At 42.9% G+C, this 23,875-nt stretch overlaps 1 protein-coding gene across 3 annotated transcripts in view; it reads left to right on the top strand.

Annotated features, from left to right (window-relative positions):
• The window catches only part of ADAMTS12 (ADAM metallopeptidase with thrombospondin type 1 motif 12), a 3,732,731-nt gene that overhangs the window by 2,045,085 nt on the left and 1,663,771 nt on the right, over positions 1–23,875 (top strand). For all 3 annotated transcript variants that reach the window (XM_069220543.1, XM_069220552.1, XM_069220534.1), the window contains one exon: positions 76–168. In XM_069220543.1, the coding sequence (XP_069076644.1) occupies positions 76–168 (93 nt within the window). The remainder of the gene's footprint in view (positions 1–75; positions 169–23,875) is intronic.

Genomic DNA, 23,875 nt, shown 5'->3' with positions numbered 1-23,875 from the left:
TCACTTTTTCTGCTTACGTATTTTATTATTTATGCAAGTTTTACTTTTTATGTTTATGTATTTTATTTCTTGCAGAACGTTTGCCAGACTTTGTGGTGCTCAGTCAGTGGGTCGTGCCGCTCAAAGCTTGATGCTGCTGCAGATGGCACAAAATGTGGAGAAAACAAGGCAAGTCACTGCTGGACATTTTATTATATTTCATGTAACTATTTTTCCATACATTGCATTTTTCAAAGTGAAGAGAATCACTAAGAACGCCCTTTAAGTGCCCCTAATCGTAATACAAGGCTTTTTTTGTCTTCCGGCCTATTCGCCACCAAACCATTTTGGAATTTTTTTTTAGTGCTAATTGGATATCATCATTTGACTCCTCCATTGGAATTAAAATGGAAGGCAACAACATTATCCACCTTCTTAGGGTCCCACTTATACAGTTTAGTAAATTGCAATTCTTAGCAGTAAACAATCCCAACATATTTTGTATTTAAACCCACAATTCATTTTAAGATATATTTAATGGCAGGCTGGTTAGAAGTTCCTAAACTCAGTCTACTCTATTGAGGACAGTTTTATAGCTATTGAATATCTAGTTTCACGTTTCTACTTTATCTCACACACACTTTTTAGCATTGTGTGCATCAGATATGCAATTAAAAATGACCCTAAGATAACCAATAGCAGTCCAGGGGCGGCTCCTTCGCAATGGCAATGGAGCGTCACCTCACTGCTGAAAAATAAAATGATATTTTAATATCCTTAATAATCTTAATACCTTTAATTAAAGTGCAGGGAGGGCCGGGGCTGGTCCATGAGAGAGGGACGAGGGGGAGTGGAGTCAGTGCATTAAGGGGCAGATTTCTGGAAAGTGGCACTGCACCGAGTGCAGCTCCACTTTCCCTGCGCCCCCTACCGCCACCATGTGTGCACCGTATGTAAAATACGGTGCGCCATGCCACAGGATAGTGGGCAATAGCATAATTTTACATTATGCTATTGATGTACTCTGCAAGAATAGCGCCAAAATATTGGCTGTATTCCTGCAGAGTACATAGGGGCCTATTCAAAATAATGGAAGCCCCCTTTTAACGCCTGCTCTGAGCGGGGGTTAAAGGTGCTGTACAAAATGGCGTAAGGAAATCTCATAGATTTCGTTGTGGCAATTTTTCGCCCCCCCCCCTTAATGGGGAAACACCCCCTTTGCATACATGGCAGGCATAATGTAGCACAAAGGGATACATAGTGGCCCAATGCATGCATTGCGCCACTCTATAAATACAGCGCAGCTATTTCGGCCTTGTTGGGCCACATTACCGTAAAAAATAATAATACTAATTTGGTGCAAGGTAGCGCTAGGGGATTATAAATGTGGCCCTAATTGCGGCTGGCCAAACTGACATGCGCATTTAGGTTTCTCCAACCCGGCTGTGCAAGAAACTGCACAGACCCCAGTGCACTGTCTGAGCGGCAGACCAAGCCACTCAGACCAATCCTGACGTTGCTCTCATGCTAGTTATATCGTGAGACTGGCACCAGGATTGCTGAGGAGCCTGTGCTGGTGTCACAGGGAATGCTGGGAGACCACATCAAGGGTAGAGGATCGAGGCGGGCAGCAGCAGCAGAAGAAACAGGAACGTTTTTTTAATGTAAATTATTATTTTGTTCCCCCCCTCCATACCCCACCTCACCCACCCCTTCCCTTGAGATATGCGGTGACCGCAGCTGAATAGCACTGGAAGAAAAGTTCAACATTGTCATTGTTAGAAATGGGATTTTTGGTAGGCAGTCAGGTTACCCCCTGTCCAAGCAAGGACCCTCACTCTAGTTAGGGTAAAAGGGAATCACCCTGAGCTAACCCCCGCTCACCCCCTTGGTACTTGGCACGAGCAGGCAGGCTTAACTTCAGAGTGCTAGGTGTAAAGTATTTGTACCAACACACACAGTAACTTAATGAAAACACTACAAAATGACACAACACAGGTTTAGAAAAATAGAAAATATTTCTCTAAACAAAACAAGACCAAAACGACAAAAATCCAACATTCACAAGTCAAGTTATTAATTAAAATGTAAAAAGAGTACCCATGTTCTTTTAAACACAACCATAACGCTGTCAGCGTGAAAATGTACTTGGGTCGCGTCAAAAATAACCCCAGACGGGCAAGTGTGCGTCAAAAGAAACCTGCGATGCGTTGATATCACTCGCAAGCGAGACAGTGCATCGTTTCTCCTTTGGTCGGGTCAGCGTGCGCCGTTTCTTCTCTCCACAGGAGAGCGATGTGTTGATCCGAACAAGCACTCTCCGGTCCGGGCAGGCTTTGCGTCGTTTTTCCACACGTCCAGTGATGTTTGTGTTGCAAATCTTGCCGCATGGTGACCCAAAAACCGTGCAGTTTGGGTTGTGATCTCACCAGCCTCTATTAGCGATGCTGCGTGCCGTTTCTCCAGCCGCATGTGTCGACCTCCCAGCCACACTGCAGGCGGAGCATCGATTTCAACAGCAAAGCCAGCGGAGTGTTTTTTTTCCAGAGGTTGCGTCAAAATTTTCCCTGCACGGCAGTCTGTGTATGGATTTCTCAAACTTGGCCTGCCAGCTTCTCCTTTCAAGGCCCCAAGAACTGGATGGGGCACCACTTGGCAGGGCAGGAGTCTCAGCAGAGGCTCCAGGTGCTGGCAAAGAGAATTCTTTTCTGTCCCCGAGACTTCAACAACAGGAGGCAAGTTCAGTTTCAAGCCCTTGGAGAGTTCATCACAAGCAGGAAGGCACACAAAGTCCTCTTGAACAAGCAGAAGCAGCAACTGCAGGATAGCTGCACAAAGCACAGTCACAGGCAGGGCAGCTCTTCTTCCTCAGCTCTTCAGCTCTTCTCCAGGCAGAGGTTCCTCTTGGTTTCCAGAAGTGATCTAAAGTCTGTGGTTTGGGGTGCCCTTCTTATACCCATTTTGCCTTTTGAAGTAGGCTTACTTCAAAGAAAAGTCTCTCTTGTTTGTGAAATCCTGTCTTGCCCAGGCCAGGCCCCAGACACACACCAGGGGGTTGGAGACTGCATTGTATGAGGGCAGGCACAGCCCTTTCAGGTGTGAGTTACCACTCCTTCCCTCCCTCCTAGCACAGATGGCTCATCAGGATATGCAGGCTACACCCCAGCTCCCTTTGTGTTACTGTCTAGAGAGAGGTGCACACAGCCCAGCTTTCAACTGACCCAGACAGGGAATCTACAAACAGGCAGAGTAACAGAATGGTTTAAGCAAGAAATTGCTCACTTTCTAAAAGTGGCATTTCCAAACTCACAATCTTAAAATCAACTTTACTAAAAGATGTATTTTTAAATTGTGAGCTCAGACACCCCAGATTCCACGTCTATCTGCTGCCAAAGAGAATCTGCACTTTAATCATATTTAAAGGCAGCCCCCAGGTTAACCTATGAGAGGGATAGGCCTTGCATCAGAGAAAACAGAATTTAGAGTATTTCACTGTTAGGGCATATAAAACACATTAGTATATGTCCTACCTTAACATACACTGCACCCTGCCCATGGGGCTACCTAGGCCTACCTTAGTGGTGTCTTACATGGAAGAAAAGGTAAGGTTTAGGCCTGGCAAGTGGGCACACTTGCCAAGTCAAATTGGCAGTTTAAAACTGCACACACAGACACTGCAGTGGTAGGTCTGAGCCATGTTTACAGAGCCACTAATGTGGGTGGCACAACCAGTGCTGCAGGCCCACTAGTAGCATTTGATTTACAGGCCCTAGGCATCTCTAGTGCACTGTACTAGGGACTTACCAGTAAATCAAATATGCCAATCATGGGTGAACCAATTACATACACATTTTGTATAGGAGCCCTTGCACTTTAGCACTGGTTAGCAGTGGTAAAGTGCCCAGAGTAACAAAAACAGCAAACACAGGGTCCAGTACACATCAACAACCTGGGAAACAGAGGCAAAAAGTTAAGTGAGACCACGCCAAGGAAGAAAAATCTAACAGTCATCGTACACAAAGTTATGTAATTAAACTGTGGATTCAAAAAGCAGTTATAGAGTAGAACAAATTAATTTTTTGAAATTGGAAAGGTGATAGGTGAACAAATATTAGCTACTAGTTGCATGAATTGTCTAAACTCCATAGAAAAGTGAATTTTCACTGTGAGACAAAGGGCCTGATTTAGTTCTTGGCAGATAGAATAGTCTCTCACAAACATGACTGATATCCCATCTGTCCTAGTACGGTCTCCATAGGAAATAATGGTATCGTAATATGGTGGACGGAGTATTGCCCTCTGCCAAGGACTAAATCAGGACAAAAGTTGTCCCTTTCTTGATGGTATCTCAGAAGAATTACTTGCTCCCTTAACTAGGTAATTATATGCAAATATGTGCTCAGAATGTCAATAGATGATTTAACTGTTATGGAATTCGACTGTGTACGCTTTTTAAAGATAGGAAGAATTGGTGGTGGCATGGGCTGGCAAGATGGCGAACAGCATGTGAGATGAGGAAGTTTGCAGACCCCTGGCAGTATCTGGCATCATGTCTGTGGACTAAGAGCTAAGAATGCTCTCTTTGGTATTGTGCTGACCTGCTGGCATAGTAGGATGCTGTGGGTGCTTTGATCCCCAATATTTAATGTAACTTATGGACAATTGGCGATGCAGCCCATGCTGTTGTTGCAAATTTAAGATAGAGTCTAGTGCCAGAGAAGACAGATACTTGTGGAGGGGTGCATCACATACGCTCCACAATAAGAGAGATTGGAAAACAATGATGCGGATGTGAGCCCAGATGACAATCCAGAGAGAAAGAGAGACAGAAGAAAAGGGACAGAGTGGCTGGAAATGAGCCAATAGGAGAACTGGAGCAGTGGTGCCTGGAGCTGCTTGACCAGGCCTGATATTTGGTCCTCCATTGTGCCACATGGACAGATCTGGAAAGAGGCCTCTCTCATAAAACACTTAGAGTGGAGAGTGGAGCTGGACATGGCCCTGCTTGACTGGAGCTGTCCTTCATACACTGGCCTGCCATCTAGAAGAGCTGTGGTAGGGAAGACCGTTAGCAGGCACAGAGAAGAGAGCCAGCGGGGGACAATTGGGAAGCCTCCCACGACACCACAGAGTACTTATGGGCTGAAGCAGGACGTTTGATTGGGATGCGAGGAGCACAGGGAGTAGCACTTCCGCTTCTCCCAGAATTTCCCCAATAAGTCTGACATCTGGACATCCAGGATAAAGAGAAGGAGGCCAGCCCACTCATGACCCTTGAAAGATGAGTAAATGGACTGATTGATCTGTGTTTTTGGTTGCCTTAGAGTGAAGGCAACAATAATCAAAGACAGAGCCCTCTGGAACCCAGCAGAACAAAATGAATAGGTTTGTGTCAGGATCTGGCTCTGGAACAGGAGGCTCAACAGGAATTAGACCAGCAGTGAGAACCTTGGTCATTAAATGCCTTCAGCTATTGAAGTCTCTAGACAAGTTCTAGAATAAATAATTGACACTGTCACAACAGAAATGAATCATCTTAGGAATGATCTATGCAGAGTTACTGAAATAATACATTGGAATGAGGAATCTATAGAAGGCTTGAAGACAGAGGTGATGAAGCTGAGAATGATGGTTAGATAATTTTCACAATTAAAACTCAACCTAGAAATGACAGGAGAGGATGCGCCAAGTAGATCAAGGCAGAAGGCCCTGTGCTTTGTAGGGTTCCTGGAGCAGCTGGAAGGTTTTATAAAAGAGAGAGCATATAGACTGCCTTTGCCATGACCAATTTTATCTAAATTCCTCAGTTATAGGGACCGTGGCAATATCATGTCACTTCAGGAAGGAAGGGGATATAAAATTAAGAATCCAAATTGTAAGGATCTTCTCAGATAATACACATAAAGTCCAGAAACACAGACGATCCTTTCAGCCAGTAAAGCAAAATCTCAGAGCAATGAATTTGAAGTGTATGTTTCTTTCCCCAGCCAAGCTGCAAGTGATATACAATCAAAAGTCCTCTTTTTTGTGATTCCAGAAGAAATCTAGGAGTGGCTTAAATGGTAGGGGCACAAAGTGTTGATCATTTAGCTAAGGGCCCATGCTGTATAGTGAGGGGGATGCAGAAAGGGCTCCACTATAAGAAGGAAAGCAGCACGGTGGACCACCTCCTGCAAGCCAACCAAGGATTGTGATGCAGGAAAATTAAATTACTACTATAGAAACAAGTCCAATGCCAATAAATGATGAAGGTGTTGCTAAAAGAAACTAAGGGCAATTCTGCAGGACCTGACATGGAACTAAGATCAGAAAACTGAGCCCAATCAGAAGGGACAAAGCGCTGGACAGAAAGGGTGAAAAATAATAAAGAGACCTGCATGAATAACCAGAGGGACAGATAGATGTTTTGTTGCTGTTAATCATTGTTTACTATTATAGTATGTGAAATTGAGTTACACAGGCTGACATTCTTACATTTTAGGAATAGAGAGTCCTGATCCAGGACATCTTGGTGGCGTGGCTTGTGCCCCTATTGGCCATGTCTCCTAATTCGGTCAGAGGTAGCTGGATGAGGAATACACCCTCCAGCAGTTTTGCTATACAGAGATAAACTGCAGTAGAGTGGAGTTGGGTATATTACACTAACAAGTTTATCTAATCAGTTGGGAACCAAGAGTTATAGTGGTATTAGTTGGGAATCCACATTGGAGGCTGGATATTAGTGCTATGAGAAGACACCTGTGGTTTGGTCACCAGTGTGATTACCCAGGAACGAAGAGGATTAAATATCAGTTGAGCTACCATAACGTATACAGCATATGACAATGAATAAGAGATCCATACTTGAAACACTGTGCTAACCCTGTCCTTATGGCAAAAATATATGGGTAAGCACCATGACTGGAAGGCAAAGCGAGGTGGACTAAAGAAAGTGGCATTCTTAGAGAAATGATTGAGACGAACATAAAAATTGTGAGTGGAACGCCAGAGGACACAGGGATTATCTAACCTGTGTATCTATTTTATTTATTCTTTATTATTTAGAGAGTTTTATAATGTGTGCACAAAGCACGTGTGTCAGTGCTGTACAAAGAGGAAACCTACATCCCATTACAAAACTATTAGGAGCAAAACAACAGAAGACAGAAAAACAAACAAGCATTTTCAATGCAACGTGTCTCGCATTTTTTCGAGTTAGAGCTATTAGCGCTGTAAAGCAAAAACAAACGCAGCGCGATCGCGCTATGTAAAATGCAGCGCGATCGCGCTGCGTGTAAAATAAACAGATAAAGTAGTCAGGACTCCAGGCTGAAAACATCGAGCCTTGCATGTTTTTGGTACTTTACCGGTGCTATGTAGGTGGGCTGAACACTGGAAAAAGCATGACGTATGCATGCGTTTCACAAATGAAAGCAAGCGGATTTTAAAAGGCAAGTCCACGAGCCAATGTAAGTGACTGACGTGGCATGGGCGTGGCTTAAAGCCCAAAGAGATTTCAAAATGGACGGAGCACTTTGTGCCCGCCCATAAAAAGCAGCGGTACCCTGTTCTTGAACGCCCTATATAGGGAAACAACGGTGATCATTAATAATAGCAGTGTCACAAATAGCCTAGGGTCCCAGCCAGGGTAGATATATATTAAAGAGGGTGGAGATCAAGGAAGATCCTTGAGACATTCTACAACTGAGCTGAAAGGATGAAAAACGGAAGGGGTCAAGATCCACTGTCTGTGACTCTTGGACCTGTTTCTCTCTGCAGGGCAGCCCCCTATACATTTTGCCCTCCTCCTCCTATTTTTTATGAATTCGTTTTTGCTGACCTTAGGACTCTGTGCACTTTCCCACTGCTAACCGGTGCTAAAGAGCTTATGCTCTCTCCTTAAAACATGGTAGAATTTACTTATACCCAATTGAACTATTTGATTTACTTATAAGCCCCTCGTAAAGTGTACAGCATGTGCTCAGGGCATGTAAATTACATTCTACTGGTGGGCCTGCAGCAGTGATTGTACCACCCAATTAATTAGTCCTTTCAACATGTCTCATGCCTGCCATTGCAGCCTGTGTGGGTGCAGTTTTAAACTGCTATTTTCCACCTGACAAAATAAACCATCTTCCCTTCTACTGATTGGATTTTTGTCATTTGTGTCTTGTTATATTATTAAATACAGCTCTATTTTTCTAATCTGGTGTGGGATTATTTTGAGAGGTGTGTTCACTGTTTCACTGTTTGATGTATTGCACATATACTTTACTCATTGCCTCTAAGTTAAGCCTGACTCTTCTGTGCCAAGGCTACCAGGGGCTGTGTGCCGGTTAATTTGGGGTTTGCTTGTGTGTATCCCTGACAATGATTGTGATTCCTACTTGACCAGCCCCCCCTCAAGTCAACCAACAACCCAATCTGTTACAGTGAACAAAGAGAGAGGACAGAAAATAGCTATTGGACTTGTGCCTTTTTGCAGGGTCATCCCCAAACATTTGCCTTCACTCTCCTGTTTTCTGGTTCTAAACCCAGATCTGATGGCTTTTAGGTCTCTGTAAACTTTACCACTGCTAACCATTGCTAAGGTTCTTGTGCTCTGTCCATAAACCATGGTAAACTTTGCTTACACTCTATTGGCACATTTTATTGACCTGCATGTTCCTAATAAAGTGGTACTACATGTACTCAGGGACTATAAATTAAAGGCTACCAGTAGGCCTTCAGCACTAACTGTGCCACCCACTTAAGCTGCCTTTCAAACATGTCTCAGGCCTACCATTGCAGCCTATGTGTGAAGTTTCTGACTGCCATTTCAACCTGGCAAAATAAAACTTTTGCCAGGCTTATCCCTTCCTTTTTAATGAATATATATCACCCCAAGGGTAGGCCCTACACAGAACATAGGGCAGGGTACAGTGTATTTAAAAAATTGGAAACATAATTTTAACTTTTGCATGTCCTGGTAGTGGAAAACTCTTAATTTAATTTTTCACTGCTACAAAACTTAACAATCAATTTCATAGCTTGGCCATTCCTAATGCTAACCAGAATTGGGGCTTGCATGTTTTGGAATGGGCTAACACATGCGGGCAAAAGCAAAAATAAAAAAGACAAAAATAATTTGGAAAACATCTAACTAGAATAACTCACTACAAATATATGCTGGTGTAACAGACTAAGCTAAAAAGGGAAACAAAAAAAACAAATTTAGTTACACCTCTCCTCATGTAACAGCAGACAACTTTTTTTATTAAGACAGAGCAGTAACCATTTTCCAACGTCGGTTGACAGCAGCATCAGGACATTGCACAACACAAGCTACACACATGATATATCAGCAGTACAGAATTAGTTGGCCTTATTAGTACTGAACCGCATAACAGAATATGGCAGTTAAGACTATGATGAGAAAACTCATCAGGGGACTTAGAGAAGAAAATGGGACAGCACACTTAAGCAAACATAGAACTGACTTTCAGAAGAGCTGGTGATGGACTTCAGTTTCAAAGTTATTCACAAATTAAAATATGCAAAATGTATTCTTTGGGTCTTCAGGTGAGCACATTATGGGCATCAGTGTCAGCATCCAATCATTGCAGATGGCACCACCAAGTTTGCAACTTTCACAGATTTTCTCAGGAAAAGTGCATTGTCATCTTCATCGGTTACAAGGTTCATGACACACCACAAACTAAGCTAATATTCTTTCACATAAGTGCAGTAGTTTCCTGCTACATTCAATAGCTAGGACAAATAATGTTACATTAAGTAAACTTGAAACTTGCTGTTCTCCTAGAATATAATAGGGCATTCCACATTACATGTTCTGCCTAAAGAAAGAAAGAATTCAGTTCAGAGGTGACAGAGTAAACTGCTTGCAAAATGAACCTTCCAGGCCTAGTCATGTTAAAAAAGCCTAATGCACAATAATACAATTAATACACTAATAAAACCGTTCGAACACCTTAATAACTAAACCAAATATACAAAGCATACTATTTTATTTCATACATTATTCATGTTATGCCAGAGCAATTTTAAACGTGCATTTATTTTCTTTATTTATTTCCACATAAGTGTGTTTTTAATTCAAATTCACTTAATACTCATAATACATTTCATTTCTACTCTTTCTGTCTAAAAATAATAATTCCATGTTAATATGTATTAATAATTCACACATTTATGAATGCACACTTTCATATTTTAACGTGATATAAAAATACGATTAGTAGGCACAAATGTCCACCACAAGTTAAACTTGCACATTTTCATTTCTATGTTTATTTTCTATGTTAAGCCTTAAAAACTGCAGATTTATTAGCTGCCATATGCTACGTCTATGCCACCAATTAATTAATAAATGTTGCTGTCTCTCAGTCTGGTGAAGGGCTCTGTCAACATGACGCATTTCTGCACCAAACTGTTTTCTGTTTTATTTTTCCCAAACAAATCCTGAAGCAGAATAAAAGAAGAGAATGCTTCCCTGGTCATGGGAGTCCTCTCTAATGATGAGAGGAGTATTTAGCAGTTTTCACTGCCCCTTACCTCCAGAAATTTCATGGTAGTGACAGGCTGTAAAAACTGACCTCTAACTCTTCCTATCTAAATTAGGTGGGAGCAATTAAAGGTGGTCAAAGTGGTTTAATCATGGAGAAGACGGAGTAGTCTCTGCTGTGATTAAAATTTACGTCCAATGGCTGTTAAATTTGCCATGCAGAGCATTATCTTGCGGTGTGTATATTGCATCATTGTTGTGACAGAGTGCACATAGCGGCAGGAGCCAAGATGTATATCATGGCCTAAGTCAGAGAGTAAAACTCTTCACCAGATGAACCTGGTCCCTATATCCAACCCACTCTTTATTGCGGTCTGCCTTAACTTTTGTCTTTGATGTCGTCTAGATTGACCTCATGATCACAATTGATCCTTAATTCTTTAGCGCTATTTTAAAGTTAAAACTTAAAAAATTAAAAACTTTGAGTTAACTCATTGAATTTTGTGGTTTTGGTGCCATTTCATTTATAAGCATTTACTCTATGTTTGTTGCATTGCCATTTTTCTTTTGTTGTATTTGTACTTTATTACTGTTTGCGTATTGCATAAAAACTTTACACATTGCCTCTAAGTTCACCCTGACTGCTTTGTACTAAGCTACCAGAGAGTTAGGCACAGGTTAACATAGTGACTTTTATGTTTCACCCTGACAAGGATTGTGATTATTTTTTTAGGCTTATACTCACCCTCCTCAACTAAAACTTAAATTTCATACATCTCCTGAAGTAGGGCCTGATTTACAAACCGTCTGCCTTATTACGAGCTCCATAGTATATGCCATAGGATCGTAACATGGTGGACGGCATAGCCATCACGTTTGTGACGGGGTACTCCCTGTAGCCAAGACCTAAATCAGGCCCTGAGTTATGGCTCACCTGCATTAGCAGGTATCCTTGATTTCAATAATATCTATATTTTGCCTCAGGTTGTAAAATATCACAGTAAAGTAGGCCAGAAAGCTGTTGTAGACTCCTGTTGAGTGTATGCAGATCAGTAAAAACAAAGTGAGCACTTTGGAATGTGGTGACTGTTGTGGTTTCATGAGAGGGAGGAACCCCCTAGGTGCTGCAGTACTACACCACCAGTCATAGATGGAAGTAGTTTAACATTTGTTGATCCATTTGCAAGCACCAGCATTTTTTCATTGATTACAAATGTTGTGCTGTGGTGCGTTCAAAAATACAAAGGTCTCTATTGACAATTTGTAGTAGTGTGAAATTTCAGAGGCGGTCTTAGGCCTCTTATTTGCATAAAACTATCAGGCTGGCTTCAGGATCATTTAATGCTTAGCTGACACATATAGGACCACAGTAGGTCGTTGCAGGATATGACTTAAGATAGGTACTTGTTATTTGCAAGTATAATTTTAGCACCTTGGAAGCATCCAGGATATGTACATTTTCTTTGGCGACCAGTTTGTGACATTGAAAACCCGATACAGCATGAAAATGGAGTAGACCATCTGAGAGAAAATGTCTAGTGACCATTATTTAATACAATACATGATGCCACATAATATAGCACAATGAACCAGTGATCCTACTAAGAGAATGTTCATAAGTATAAAATGAAATATTGCAACGTTCCTGCTGCCAAACATAAGATACTTTCTGGAAGAGATGGGCGTACTATCATGGAAACACTATTACACCAGGGGAGTCACAAGCCAGACTGCACTTGGTCGTATTCATATGGATTGAGATGCTCAGAGTAGCCGGGATTGGCCTCGCCGAGGGGGAGGGTGGTTGCGAAGGCAGGGAGGTAGGGAGAAACCAAGAAAAGAAGGGCCTTTGTTATATTGTTGCTATCTTGTTTCATATTCTATGATGAAGCCTTTCATTAAAAAAAGAGATACTTTCTCTGTCTTCAGGATATAAAGAGTGTCCAAAATCCCACAAGTAATATTTATGCTTTACCCAATGGAGGCTGTAAAGCAACATTTGTTAACATGTTTAGTAGGTTCCATGCCGTTATGGAATTATTGCCCAATTTAGCGTGCTCATTTTACACTTGTAAGAGGGAATTGCTTTTTATAATGTACATTTTAGGCTTTCACAATTAAAATTGCCCATTTGTTTGGCCATTTACCACAGAAAATATAATTTAGCACTCAGGCGTCCCTAATTTTGTTTATAGCAGTAGTCCGCTTCCATATACAATTTGACATTTGTTAAAGTGTCGGTTATTCAGAGGGTTCGTTCTCTTTCATTATTCTTCATCAATGGATACCCACTTTACTGCTACAAGTCTATACCAATGCAATGGCTGTTCACAGGGCCATTGCATATCATGTGTATTTCCAAAACGCACATTCACCCATGATTATTTTGGCACTGACTAAGGGATGCGTATTGTTGCCAAACCAAAATGTACTCATTTTATCAACCTCAAGAGGATGAACAGTTCTGTATATATTCTGGTATGAGAACATGTGGTGATGGGGTCACACATAGATCTCTGTGCTGGACACATTTTTCCACTGAGCTACCAGATGAAATCAGCATATCAGCCCTTTAGTACAAGGGGCGTCAATGTTCTGTGGAAGGCAGTGCTTCAGGTGTGGTTGACTTTCTTGGAGTGTATGAATATCAGCGGCGGTGCCTCCATGAAGGCAAAGGAGCGTCGCCTCGCTGCTGAAAGTGAAGGGAATCATGAACAATAAAATGGTAATAAAACAAATGTATTATCATTTTATTTTTCATTCTGGCAAGCAGCCTAATCTAAGAGGGCAGGGCCAGCAGCAGGGAAGAACAGTGGGCACAGTGCACTTCAGTTTCAAGTGTGCATGTCATTTTGGTCAGCTGTCTGGCGACGGCCAACCTGACATGCACACTTTAAACACTCCAACCCAAGCTGTCTTAGGCGGCTGTGTGGAGAGAATGCACAAACCTCCAGGGCCTGAAGTAGCATCGGAACAGAGCACTCCAGGCAATCCTGCCTATGCTCTCATGCTGCCTGAGAAGCATGAGACCAGCGGCAGGCAAGAGCGGCTCATGGGGCTTTGAAGGAGTGGGGCGGCACGTTCAGGGTCAGAATTAATTTAATAAAAACAAATACCCCTTCACTCTCCACTGCTGCCACCACCACGCCGCTCGTCTGCTGCAGGCATGGGCTGCCCTGCAGCCAATCTGAATGCTGCTGATGGATTGGTTGGAGTGGCCAGCCAGGGTGCTCCCACGCAGACTGGGAGGCTGGGCCTGTTCCCTCTAGCCTGGCAACACAGTGCCAGGTTGGAGAGAACATAGTGTGTATGTGTGTTTGGCCTCCCCCAGACAGCTGGCCAAACATACATGCGCATTAAGGGAGAGTCCTGTACACGCCCCTCCCTCCCCTTCATAGCCCGTGGTCCGCCCCATTTACTGTAAAACAATAATAAACATAGTTTATTATTATTTAATAGTAGAAGGTTTTGCAGCTGCTGCTGCTGGCAGCGGGGGCAACTCTCCTCCTCCCTAGCAGAGAAGCCACGCTTGGTGCCAGGATTGGTAGAGGGGACTTGGACGAGGCTTGTGGAGCTTGATGTCTGCACTGGAGAAGTCACCAAGTGAGAAGACAGGTATGCAAATCTTTATTTCTGTATTTTAATTTAAACTAACTCACTGACAGACACTATGAGAAACTCCAGAGCTCTAAATCATGGCCCATTATAAACACTGTTAAAACTGTCCACCATTGAGAGCTTTGGCGCTGATCATAAGGCCACTGCTGGTTTTTTTAACCTGTGTCTGTCAGTGGGTTACCTATTCTCCCCACCAGTTTTGTTAGCGGCTGGCCTCCACTGATGAATACTCCCCTATGTCCTTTCTCTGGAGTCCAATTTCTGTTATTTCTGTCTCAAAAGAATTAGGACATTCTCTGTTTAGGAAAAGATGTTTACATCAGTTTTCTCATTATTTTCTGATCTACCTTTCTCGTAATAGTTCAGTTCTGCATGTGGCCCTTCTTTTGAGCTGTCAACCTGAGGATGAGCACTATGGATCCGTGTTAAGCTGCTCTCAATCTTGATACGTTCTGAGATGTTGCAAATTACATGATATTGGTCATTTTTTGCCGGCTTATCCAAGGCTTTCCATCACTGTGGTATGTATGATTGTAGATCCAAGCTTGCTAATCCTATTGGTACAGAGGCGCCTGACAATGTATCCCTGACTCTGTTATAAACACTTAGGGCCTGGTTTAGGAAAAGTGGTGCAGCATCCAGTGCAGGATGCAGGGACACTTTTCTTGTGCCCCTTAGCAACCACCTAATGCCACCATGTGTGCATCATATCTAAGATACAGTGCAACATGGCAGTAGTTAGGGGAACCAGCGTAAAAAGTTTTGACACTAGTTCGGAGCTTTGCAGGGATAGCGTCAGTTTGATGCTAATCCTGCAAAGCCCATTGAGGCACATTGTTAACAATGGTGTGCCTCCTTTTAATGCCTGCACTGAGCAGGCATTGAAAGTGTCGAAACAATGACGCAAATAAATCTTTTCGATTTCTTTGCCCCATTTTTTCAGCCCTGTTGGACTTTTTTGCTTATGCAGGGTCATCCCTAATCTTTTTGCCTCCTGCCTCCTAATTTTTTCTGACCTGTTGCTGTTGGCTTTTGAACTCTGAGCACTTTACCACTGCTAACCAGTGCTAAAGTGCATATGCTCTCTGTGTAAACTGTATGTGATTGGTTTATCCATGATTCCCATATTTGATTTACTAGTAAGTCCCTAGTAAAGTGCACTAGAGGTGCCAGGGCCTGTAAATCAAATGCTACAAGTGGGCCTGCAGCACTGGTTGTGCCACCCACATGAGTAGCTCTGTAATCATGTCTCAGACCTGCCACTGCAGTGTCTGTGTGTGCAGTGTTAACTGTAAATTCGACTTGGCAAGTGTACCCACTTGCCAGGCCCAAACTTTCCCTGTTCTTACATGTAAGGCACCCCTAGGTAGCCCCAAGGGCAGGGTGCAGTGTATGGTTAAGGTAGGACATATAGTAATGTGTTTTACATGTCCTGACAGTGAAATATTGCTAAATTAGTTTTTCACTGTTGCAAGGCCTGTCCCTCTCATAGGTAAACATGGGGGATACCTTTAAATCTGATTAAAGTGTAGATTCCCTTTGGGAGCGGATGGACATGTGGAGTTTGGGGTCTCCGAGCTCACAATTAAAAAATACATCTTTTAGCAAAGTTGATTTTAAGATGGTGCGTTTGAAAATGCCACTTTTAGAAAGTGAGCATTTTCTTGCTTATACCATTTCTGTGACTCTGTCTGTTTGTGGATTCCCTGTCTGTGTCAGTTTGACAGTTCGGCTGGTTGCACCTCACACTAGACAGTGACACAAAAGGAGCTGGGGTGTAGTCTGCATTTCCTGATGAGCCATCTGTGCTAGGAGGGAGGGGAGGAGTGGTCACTTACACCTGAAAGGGCTGTGCCTGTCCTCACACAATGCAGTCTCCGACCCCCTGCTGAGTGTCTGGGGCCTGGCCTGGGCGAGGCAGAATTTCACATTGAGAAGAAACTTTACTTTGAAGTAGGCCTACTTCCAAGGTGAAAATTGGGAATAAGAAGGGCAACAAGTGGAATATCTGCCTGGAGAAGAGCTGAAGAGATGAGGAAGACGAGCTGCCCTGCCTGTGACTGTGCTTTGTGGAGCTATCCTGCAGTTGCTGCTTCTGCCAGAGTAAGAGGGCAAAGACTGGACTTTGTGTGCCTTCCATCTTGTGAAGATCTCCAAGGGCTTGATTTAGAGCTTGCCTCCTGTTGTTTGAAGTCTCAGGGACAGCAAAGACTTCTCTCTGCCAGCACCTGGAGTCTCTGGAGAGACTCCTGCTCTGACAAGTGGTGCCCTATCCAGTCCCTGGGCCCTTGAAAAGGAAAGCTGGTGTTAATCCAAGGAAACCGACTTCGGACCAGCGCCGCTGCTGAATCCGGTGATGCTGCCTGCAATCGACTCTGTGATCTTCGCTGGAACGCGCCGACCTTCGCAGGCCCGATGCCAATGCAGCCCCGCTGAAGTCTGCGACTCCGTGGAGGTCGCCGCACCACGTTGTGACCGACGCTGCTCGAAGTGCGTGGATTCAACATTTCGCACAGACGCCACAATCCCCAACTTCGCACATCGACTTGTTTTCACTCTTCACCAAAGGTACTGTACTTGGAGGTCTACGCGAGTCCGTGTCCAGCGCTGCTGGTGTCGGCTTTGTTGGGATCAACTCCATCACCACGCCGTGTTAACACCTCATCGAAGCATTTTGTGTTTCTAAGTGCTATTTTTGAGTTTAATCTTTAAAAATTCATAACTTGACTTGTGTAAGTTGGATTTATGTCGTTTTGGTCTTGTTTTGTTTAGATAAATATTACCTATTTGTGAAGTTCTCCAAGGGCTTGATTTAGAGCTTGCCTCCTGTTGTTTGAAGTCTCAGGGACAGCAAAGACTTCTCTCTGCCAGCACCTGGAGTCTCTGGAGAGACTCCTGCTCTGACAAGTGGTGCCCTATCCAGTCCCTGGGCCCTTGAAAAGGAAAGCTGGTGGAAATCCAAGGAAACCGACTTCGGACCGGCGCCGCTGCTGAATCCGGTGACACCGCCTGCAATCGACTCCGTGATCTTCGCTGGAACGTGACGACCTTCGCAGGCCTGATGCCATTGCAGCCCTGCTGAAGTCTGCGACTCTGTGGAAGTCGCCGCACCATGTTGTGACCGACGCCGCTTGAAGTGCGTGGATTCAACATTTCACACGGACGCCACATTCCCCGACTTCGCACTTCGACTTGTTTCACTCTTCACCAAAGGTACTGTACTTGAGGGTCTACGCGACTCTGTGTCCAGCGCTGCTGGTGTCGGCTTGTTGGGATCAACTCCGTCACGACGCCGTGTTAACACCTCATCGAAGCATTTTGGGGCATATTTATACTCTGTTTGCGCTGGATTTGCGTCGGGTTTTTTTACGCAAATCCGACGCAAAACTAACTCCATATTTATACTTTGGCGTTAGACCCGTCTAGCGCCAAAGATCTTGGGGTTTGCGTCATTTTTTAGCGTGGACACCTTCCTTGCGTTAATGATATGCAAGGTAGGCGTTCCCGTCTAAAAAATGACTCCGAGGCATGTGCGCCGTATTTATACTCCCGGGCAAAAATGACGCCCAGGAGTGGGCGGGTCAAAAAAAATGACGTCCAGCCGCTTTAGCGTCATTTTTTAACGCCTGGTCAGGGCAGGCGTTAAGGGACCTGTGGGCTCAGAAGGAGCCCAGAGGTGCCCTCCCATGCCCCCAGGGACACCCCCTGCCACCCTTGCCCACCCCAGGAGGACGCCCAAGGATGGAGGGACCCATCCCAGGGAACTTAAAGTAAGTTCAGGTAAGTTTATTTTTTTTTGTGGCATAGGGGTGTTTGATTTGTGCCCCCCTACATGCCACTATGCCCAATGTCCATGCCCAGGGGACAGAAGTCCCCTGGGCATGGCCATTGGGCAAGGGGGCATGACTCCTGTCTTTGCAAAGACAGGAGTCATTTAAATGGGGGTTGGGAGTAAAAAAAAATGGCGCAAATCGGGTTGAGGCGAAAATTTTGCCTCAGCCTGACTTGCCCCATTTTTTGACGCCCAAGCTCCATTTTCCCCTACGCCGGCGCTGCCTGGTGTAAGTCATTTTTTTTTACGCACACCAGGCAGCTCCGCCGGCTAACGTCATTCCATAAATAAGGCGCCCGCATGGTGCTTTGGAATGGCGTTAGCCGGCGTTAAATTTTTTGACGCACAACTGCGTTGGCGCAGTTGTGCGCCAAAAAGTATAAATACAGCCCTTTGTACTTCTAAGTGCTATTTTTGAGTTTAATCTTTAACAATTCATAACTTGACTTGTGTATGTTGGATTTATGTCGTTTTGGTCTTGTTTTGTTTAGATAAATATTACCTAGTTGTCTGAACTGGTGTTGTGTCATTTTGTCGTGTTTTCATTAAGTTACTGTGTGTGTTGGTACAAATACTTTACACCTAGCACTCTGAAGTTAAGCCTACTGCTCTGCCAAGCTACCAAGGGGGTAAGCAGGGGTTAGCTGAGGGTGATTCTCTTTTACCCTGACTAGAGTGAGGGTCCTTGCTTGAACAGGGGGTAACCTGACTGTCAACCAAATACCCCATTTCTAACAAGCCCCCTAACAGGGGAACACTACCTTTGCATACATTATCCCTGGTGCAGGCATAATGTAGCGCAAAGGGTTACAAAGTGGCACAATGCTTGCATTGCGCCACTTTGTAAACTTGGCATGGTGATTTTGGTCTGGTTGGGCCACATTAGCATAAAACATGACGCTAATGTGGTGCAAGGAGGCACTAGGGGCTCTGAAATCTGCCCCTTATTCTGTTTGTTCTGCATGGGCAATTGGGACCACTCTTTTGCAGCCACTTGCCTGTGATCTTATTTTTCTCACTAAGATCACAGTTCTAGGGCTAAACGTTCACGTTTTTAAGATGTGTCTCCTTCATCCTTTCTGCTACTTTCTGTTTATTGGCAGGAAGTATTTTACTCACATTTTATTATTAAACTAGGAGAGTACCCATGAATAATACATCATCATATTACCATTTCATATTTAATGCAAGTAAAAACACCGAAAGGCTGACAATATTTATAATCTGCTCGCTGCTCCATGGGTTCTCTTGGAGGACACACGTTTCCACATAATTAATCCCTTAAGAAACAAAACATGTCACAACAGTTATGAATATGTATAAGGTATTATTAGTAATCGTCTAACAGTGCAAACAGGATTTTACATGTACATTGTTTGCATGGACACGGTGGAGAAGAGAACGTCCCTTACCTCTAGCCTCTTTTATCATACATATAGGGGCTTAAAATGAGGAACATATTCTTCGCTGCTGTAACCAGTCTCCATATGCTCAATGGCGAGTAAAAATTCAAAGCAATCCCCTCACCCCCAGAATTCACTTTCTAAGATAGAGGACATATGCATTATCTGTCAATAACTGCATAGTTTCGGAAATTGAGTAGAAAGTAAGGTAAACCCCAACAACACCAGATAGCAGCTATACATTTTACCAATATGTTCTCTGTCTCTCTATTTTATAAGAGTGGACAATAAGAATTTACAAATTCAGTCATATTCTAATAATTTAATGTCAAACCTCATTGACCTCTACAGAAATCTTAACTTCTACATATCATCTAAATGTTGTAGCCATTGGTGTCTGTTGATGACAACTCATGCTTCAAAGATGAATAGTTGTGCTTTAAATGAGCTTGTGTAAATTACTTTATATAAAGTGGGCCTTGGAAACACCAGGCAGATATTAAGTCACTTGCAGCTTCAAAACAGGAATAATTAGCCCTTTGAGGAGAACCAAGAACTTCCAAAACATGTTATAAGTTGCAGTTGACTGATAAAGTTGACCTGTTGTGAACTGCGCATTGTATCACATGGATTCTAGAGACATTGTGCCTTTAGCATGACCATTTGGGGACCCCCAAACTGTCACTTAACTTCCACTTAGAGCATTGCTATTGGCCTTATATGTATATATTTGAAGAAACTGTTTACGTTTCTTTACCACCTATTCAAAACAGAATGAGAAGAGACGTTGATTTTGTCCTTGACCATCCCTGGAGTGACGGTAGTCGTTTGATCTTTATTTGAAAAGGTCATGCCTAAATAAGTGCAGGTCATTATCATTTCTGATGTAGCACTCACCCTTCAAATATCAGTGTTTATTTTATCTCTGTTTCCAAAATTGAAGTATCTTAGTTGATCACAATTTCTATTACAATTTTACATGATAAACTATTCGTATTCCTGGCTGAAGCTGAGCTGCATCCAAGATCTTTGCAAGTAGGGTCTAAAACTGTTCTATCAGTGGTATATAACAAAGACCTGTTCTGATTATTCTTTCAGTCTGAATGCCCCATCACTTCACGAGATTCAGTCTTGGCCTCAAAATCCGCCAGGAAAAGAAAAAAAGCAGAAGAGCAAGCCATGGATGTCCACCTTCATACTCGCTGAAAATATTTAGGCAGCATGGCCGCCATCCCATTACCCCACAGCTGTGGAGTTATAAAGACTATTGTGGGTACTCTAAATAAGGAGTTGAAATGTCAGTCTGGTTTATTTGGAGCCTAAGTCACCTTGTGTGCCTCTAAAATCTCTCCTGTGTGTCAGGCACACTGGTTTTATGTGCCCTAAGTCGAAAAACAAAACTCTGGGACATTTTACAAAACATCTTGTACCAGCAATAAACTCCCTTTAATACAGCAACTGAGGAATTTAGGATCCGAGGGCGACAGTGCCTAGTTTGTAAAAAAATAAAAACGTGCCTGGGGCCTTTTCGGGAGGCCATTGCAGCTTGCAACACCCATTGCCCTCACCAACGCTGCCAATTTCTGTAGCGCCAAAACTGATAGCCGTGACGGAGTGACAACTCAAACTTTTAATATACAGTCAAAAGGACTAAAACTTGCGACACAAGCTAGTGAAGTGATGTTAGTTATTTTAACGCACTCGGAATTATGAAGCAACTGTTGTTCTTCTAATCACAGAATTATTTACAAAAATGACACCGTGGGCCAGCCTGTCAGAAGTACTGGTGTTGACAATAAAGTGCCAATGCTGAGCCCCGAAAACTACCGCTCAAATTAAGCACTGAAGGACCATAAATTATTGGATTTTCAGTTTTTTTCCTTTAGATGCAAACCTTACTTGAAGGTGTGGCTCTGGAATTAGGGGACTGGGGTCCTTGATACGTTTTTAAGATGGAGAATTAAAAATATAGATACCAATGCTTATTTATTTGGGAGCATTTACTGTTAGAGAGCTCTGTTTGCTGTTCGTTCTTCTAGCTGCAATTTTATTTAGTCATTTTCGATTAGTGAAACTTCCTGAAACAGTGAAAAAATAATGTAATCTTTTCCGAGGTTTTCTAACATGTATAAATAAAAATATGTGCTTACTTTACAAGGCAAATTGTAACAATCTCAAACTATATATCAGCCAAATGGAAAGCACAAATGGGGCACTTACGTCGATGGCCAGCAGCACCCACTTTCAGAAAGGTGTTCCAACACCACAGTCTATAGGCGAATGTATTAACATCACAGAAGCCTTCTATCCTTTGAGTCAGTAAAACCATGGGCTCGGGACTTGGCTTTTGCTTCCCTGTTCCTAGTTACTTTCAGTGCATACATTTTTGTTATTTAAATGTAATCTCGTTTAGCATCAGTTTTTCAAACACTGACAATGAACAGTGTTTGAAAAACTGATGTTAAACGAGATTAAATATTAGAATGACATCGGAGCCATATATCTAATTTGACTTTAAGGCTTATTTTGTTCCTGTGGTTAATCATGGTGGGCGGCAGCTTTAGGTTTTAGGATTATTAACCCAAAGTTGGACAAGGAGATAGAGAGAGGTCAAAACAAGACAGACGAGAGGAAGACAGATGAAAGGAAGACAGGAGGCAGAACAGAGATAAATGAAAGAAGCATTTGCAATGCAGTAGGTCTCGCATTTGCTCGAGTTAGAGCTATTAGTGTTGTAAACTCCTACACGGACTTTTCTTGCCACAAAAACTGAAAATGAAAAGTAAAACAGTTTTACAGAGGCACTGAACTAAAGTTTGCTCGCAGTCAAACGTATCAGCAAAAGTGCAATTATCCATGTAACAGAGATGATGTCATGCAAAGCGATTGCGCTGCATAGCAAATAAAAAGAAAAAGTAATCCAGAAACCATGCGGAAAACACAGAGCCTCATGTTTTCAGTAGTTTACCGGTGCTCTCAAGGAGGGCTAAACACCGGAAAAGGCATGCCTTTCACTAATGAAATCAAGCGAATTTTAAAAGGCAAGCCCACGAACCAACGAAAGTGATGGGCATGACTTGGGCGTGGTTAAAAGCCTACATAGAGATTACAACAGGGGCTACAGCGCTTGCTCACTCAACCCTAAAAAGTAGGGAGATGAGACAGCAAATGTAGGGTGGTGGGAGAAAGAGACAAGAGGTGGACTCAAGACAAGATAGCCAGCATTCAGCAACACCTTCGTTGGTCTGCTAAGATTTGTTTTTGGCACAAGCACTGCTTTTGTTTTTGCATTTTTTGTACTAAATTAAGCACTGGACATTTCATTGCCTGAAGCTGCTTTGTGAGCCCCGAAAAAAAAAAACTTGCCTCCCGCTCTTTGTTGACCTGTACATGGCACAAACTTGCAGAATCTTCCATGCGTGCACCTCACTGATACACCTGAGAACTTGCTCATGCTGACCAACACTGTAAATTACCTTGACCCCATCAGTCTAAACAGAATCTGAAAATATGAATGTGTTATTCAGTGAAAATGCCCCACCTTGTTGTGCCCTTGTCTTTCTGGCCACAGCAATGTGACAGGTTCTTGCTATTACCGATACATAACTCCTTTGCACAAAGCATGCAGTGATAAGTCACACGTAGAACTATCATCTTGGAGCCAGGAGTGCAGAAATTATTGGCTACAGCGAGTCATGTATTTTAACAACAATTATTTCCTCTGGTTCATTGAAAGAGTATTTTCAACATTCAATACATTGTAAAGGTACATCATGTCTAGGTCTGGCTAAAATATATTTCCTCTATTTAGTCGCCCAATTCTTACTAATGCATGTAAAACATGAAGTACCACTGGACCAGCCTGAAATTTTAAATTATATAAAATGTTTGTTCCTGATTTACTTACATACATTTCAGGAGGCAAGAGAGGTGTAGATAGGAAAGCATCACCCAGTGCTGTTGGAGGAATGTGGCACTCAGTGTGATCTAACAGTTTGTGTAAGTTTCTGTTGAAACCACTGCCTAAAAAGAAATAAGAAAATAACCAAGACGGAATGCAGATTTAAGACAATAATCCTGACCAGTAAACAGACAATATGATAGTATGCATACAGTCCAATGGATTTTAGATGTTGTTTCTATTCTTTGGCAAAAATTAATGTCATCATCAGGGCATAGTTGTTGCTACATACCCAGGAAGTTGACTGAAGGATAAAACTGAACTTGTGTGTCTATTCACATTTAAATCTGTGTGTATCATCAGCATGTTGTATAAACGATGGTCAGCATTATTAAAATCAGACAATCCAATATGAGTTGCTTAACCAAGTACCTCGAAGTTGTATCTTTTCCAATGGGCAACACAAACTGTCTGCCCCCTGTGTCAAGAACACAGAGAATACTATGCACATTTAGGAACTGAAGAAAAGCTCCTCAAGCTGCTGCCCAGTGTTCCAGGATGCTGCTATCAAAGCATGACAGTGTGTCTGTGTTGGCCAGAACACTTTGGCATCTCCATACTTGGAAGCACTTGGAAGGGTGTTCTGTAAGCTGCCTTGT

The sequence above is a fragment of the Pleurodeles waltl genome, chromosome 1_1 (assembly GCF_031143425.1).
Source record: "Pleurodeles waltl isolate 20211129_DDA chromosome 1_1, aPleWal1.hap1.20221129, whole genome shotgun sequence".
NCBI lineage: Eukaryota > Metazoa > Chordata > Amphibia > Caudata > Salamandridae > Pleurodeles > Pleurodeles waltl.
This window is presented reverse-complemented; position numbering and strand designations above follow the sequence as displayed.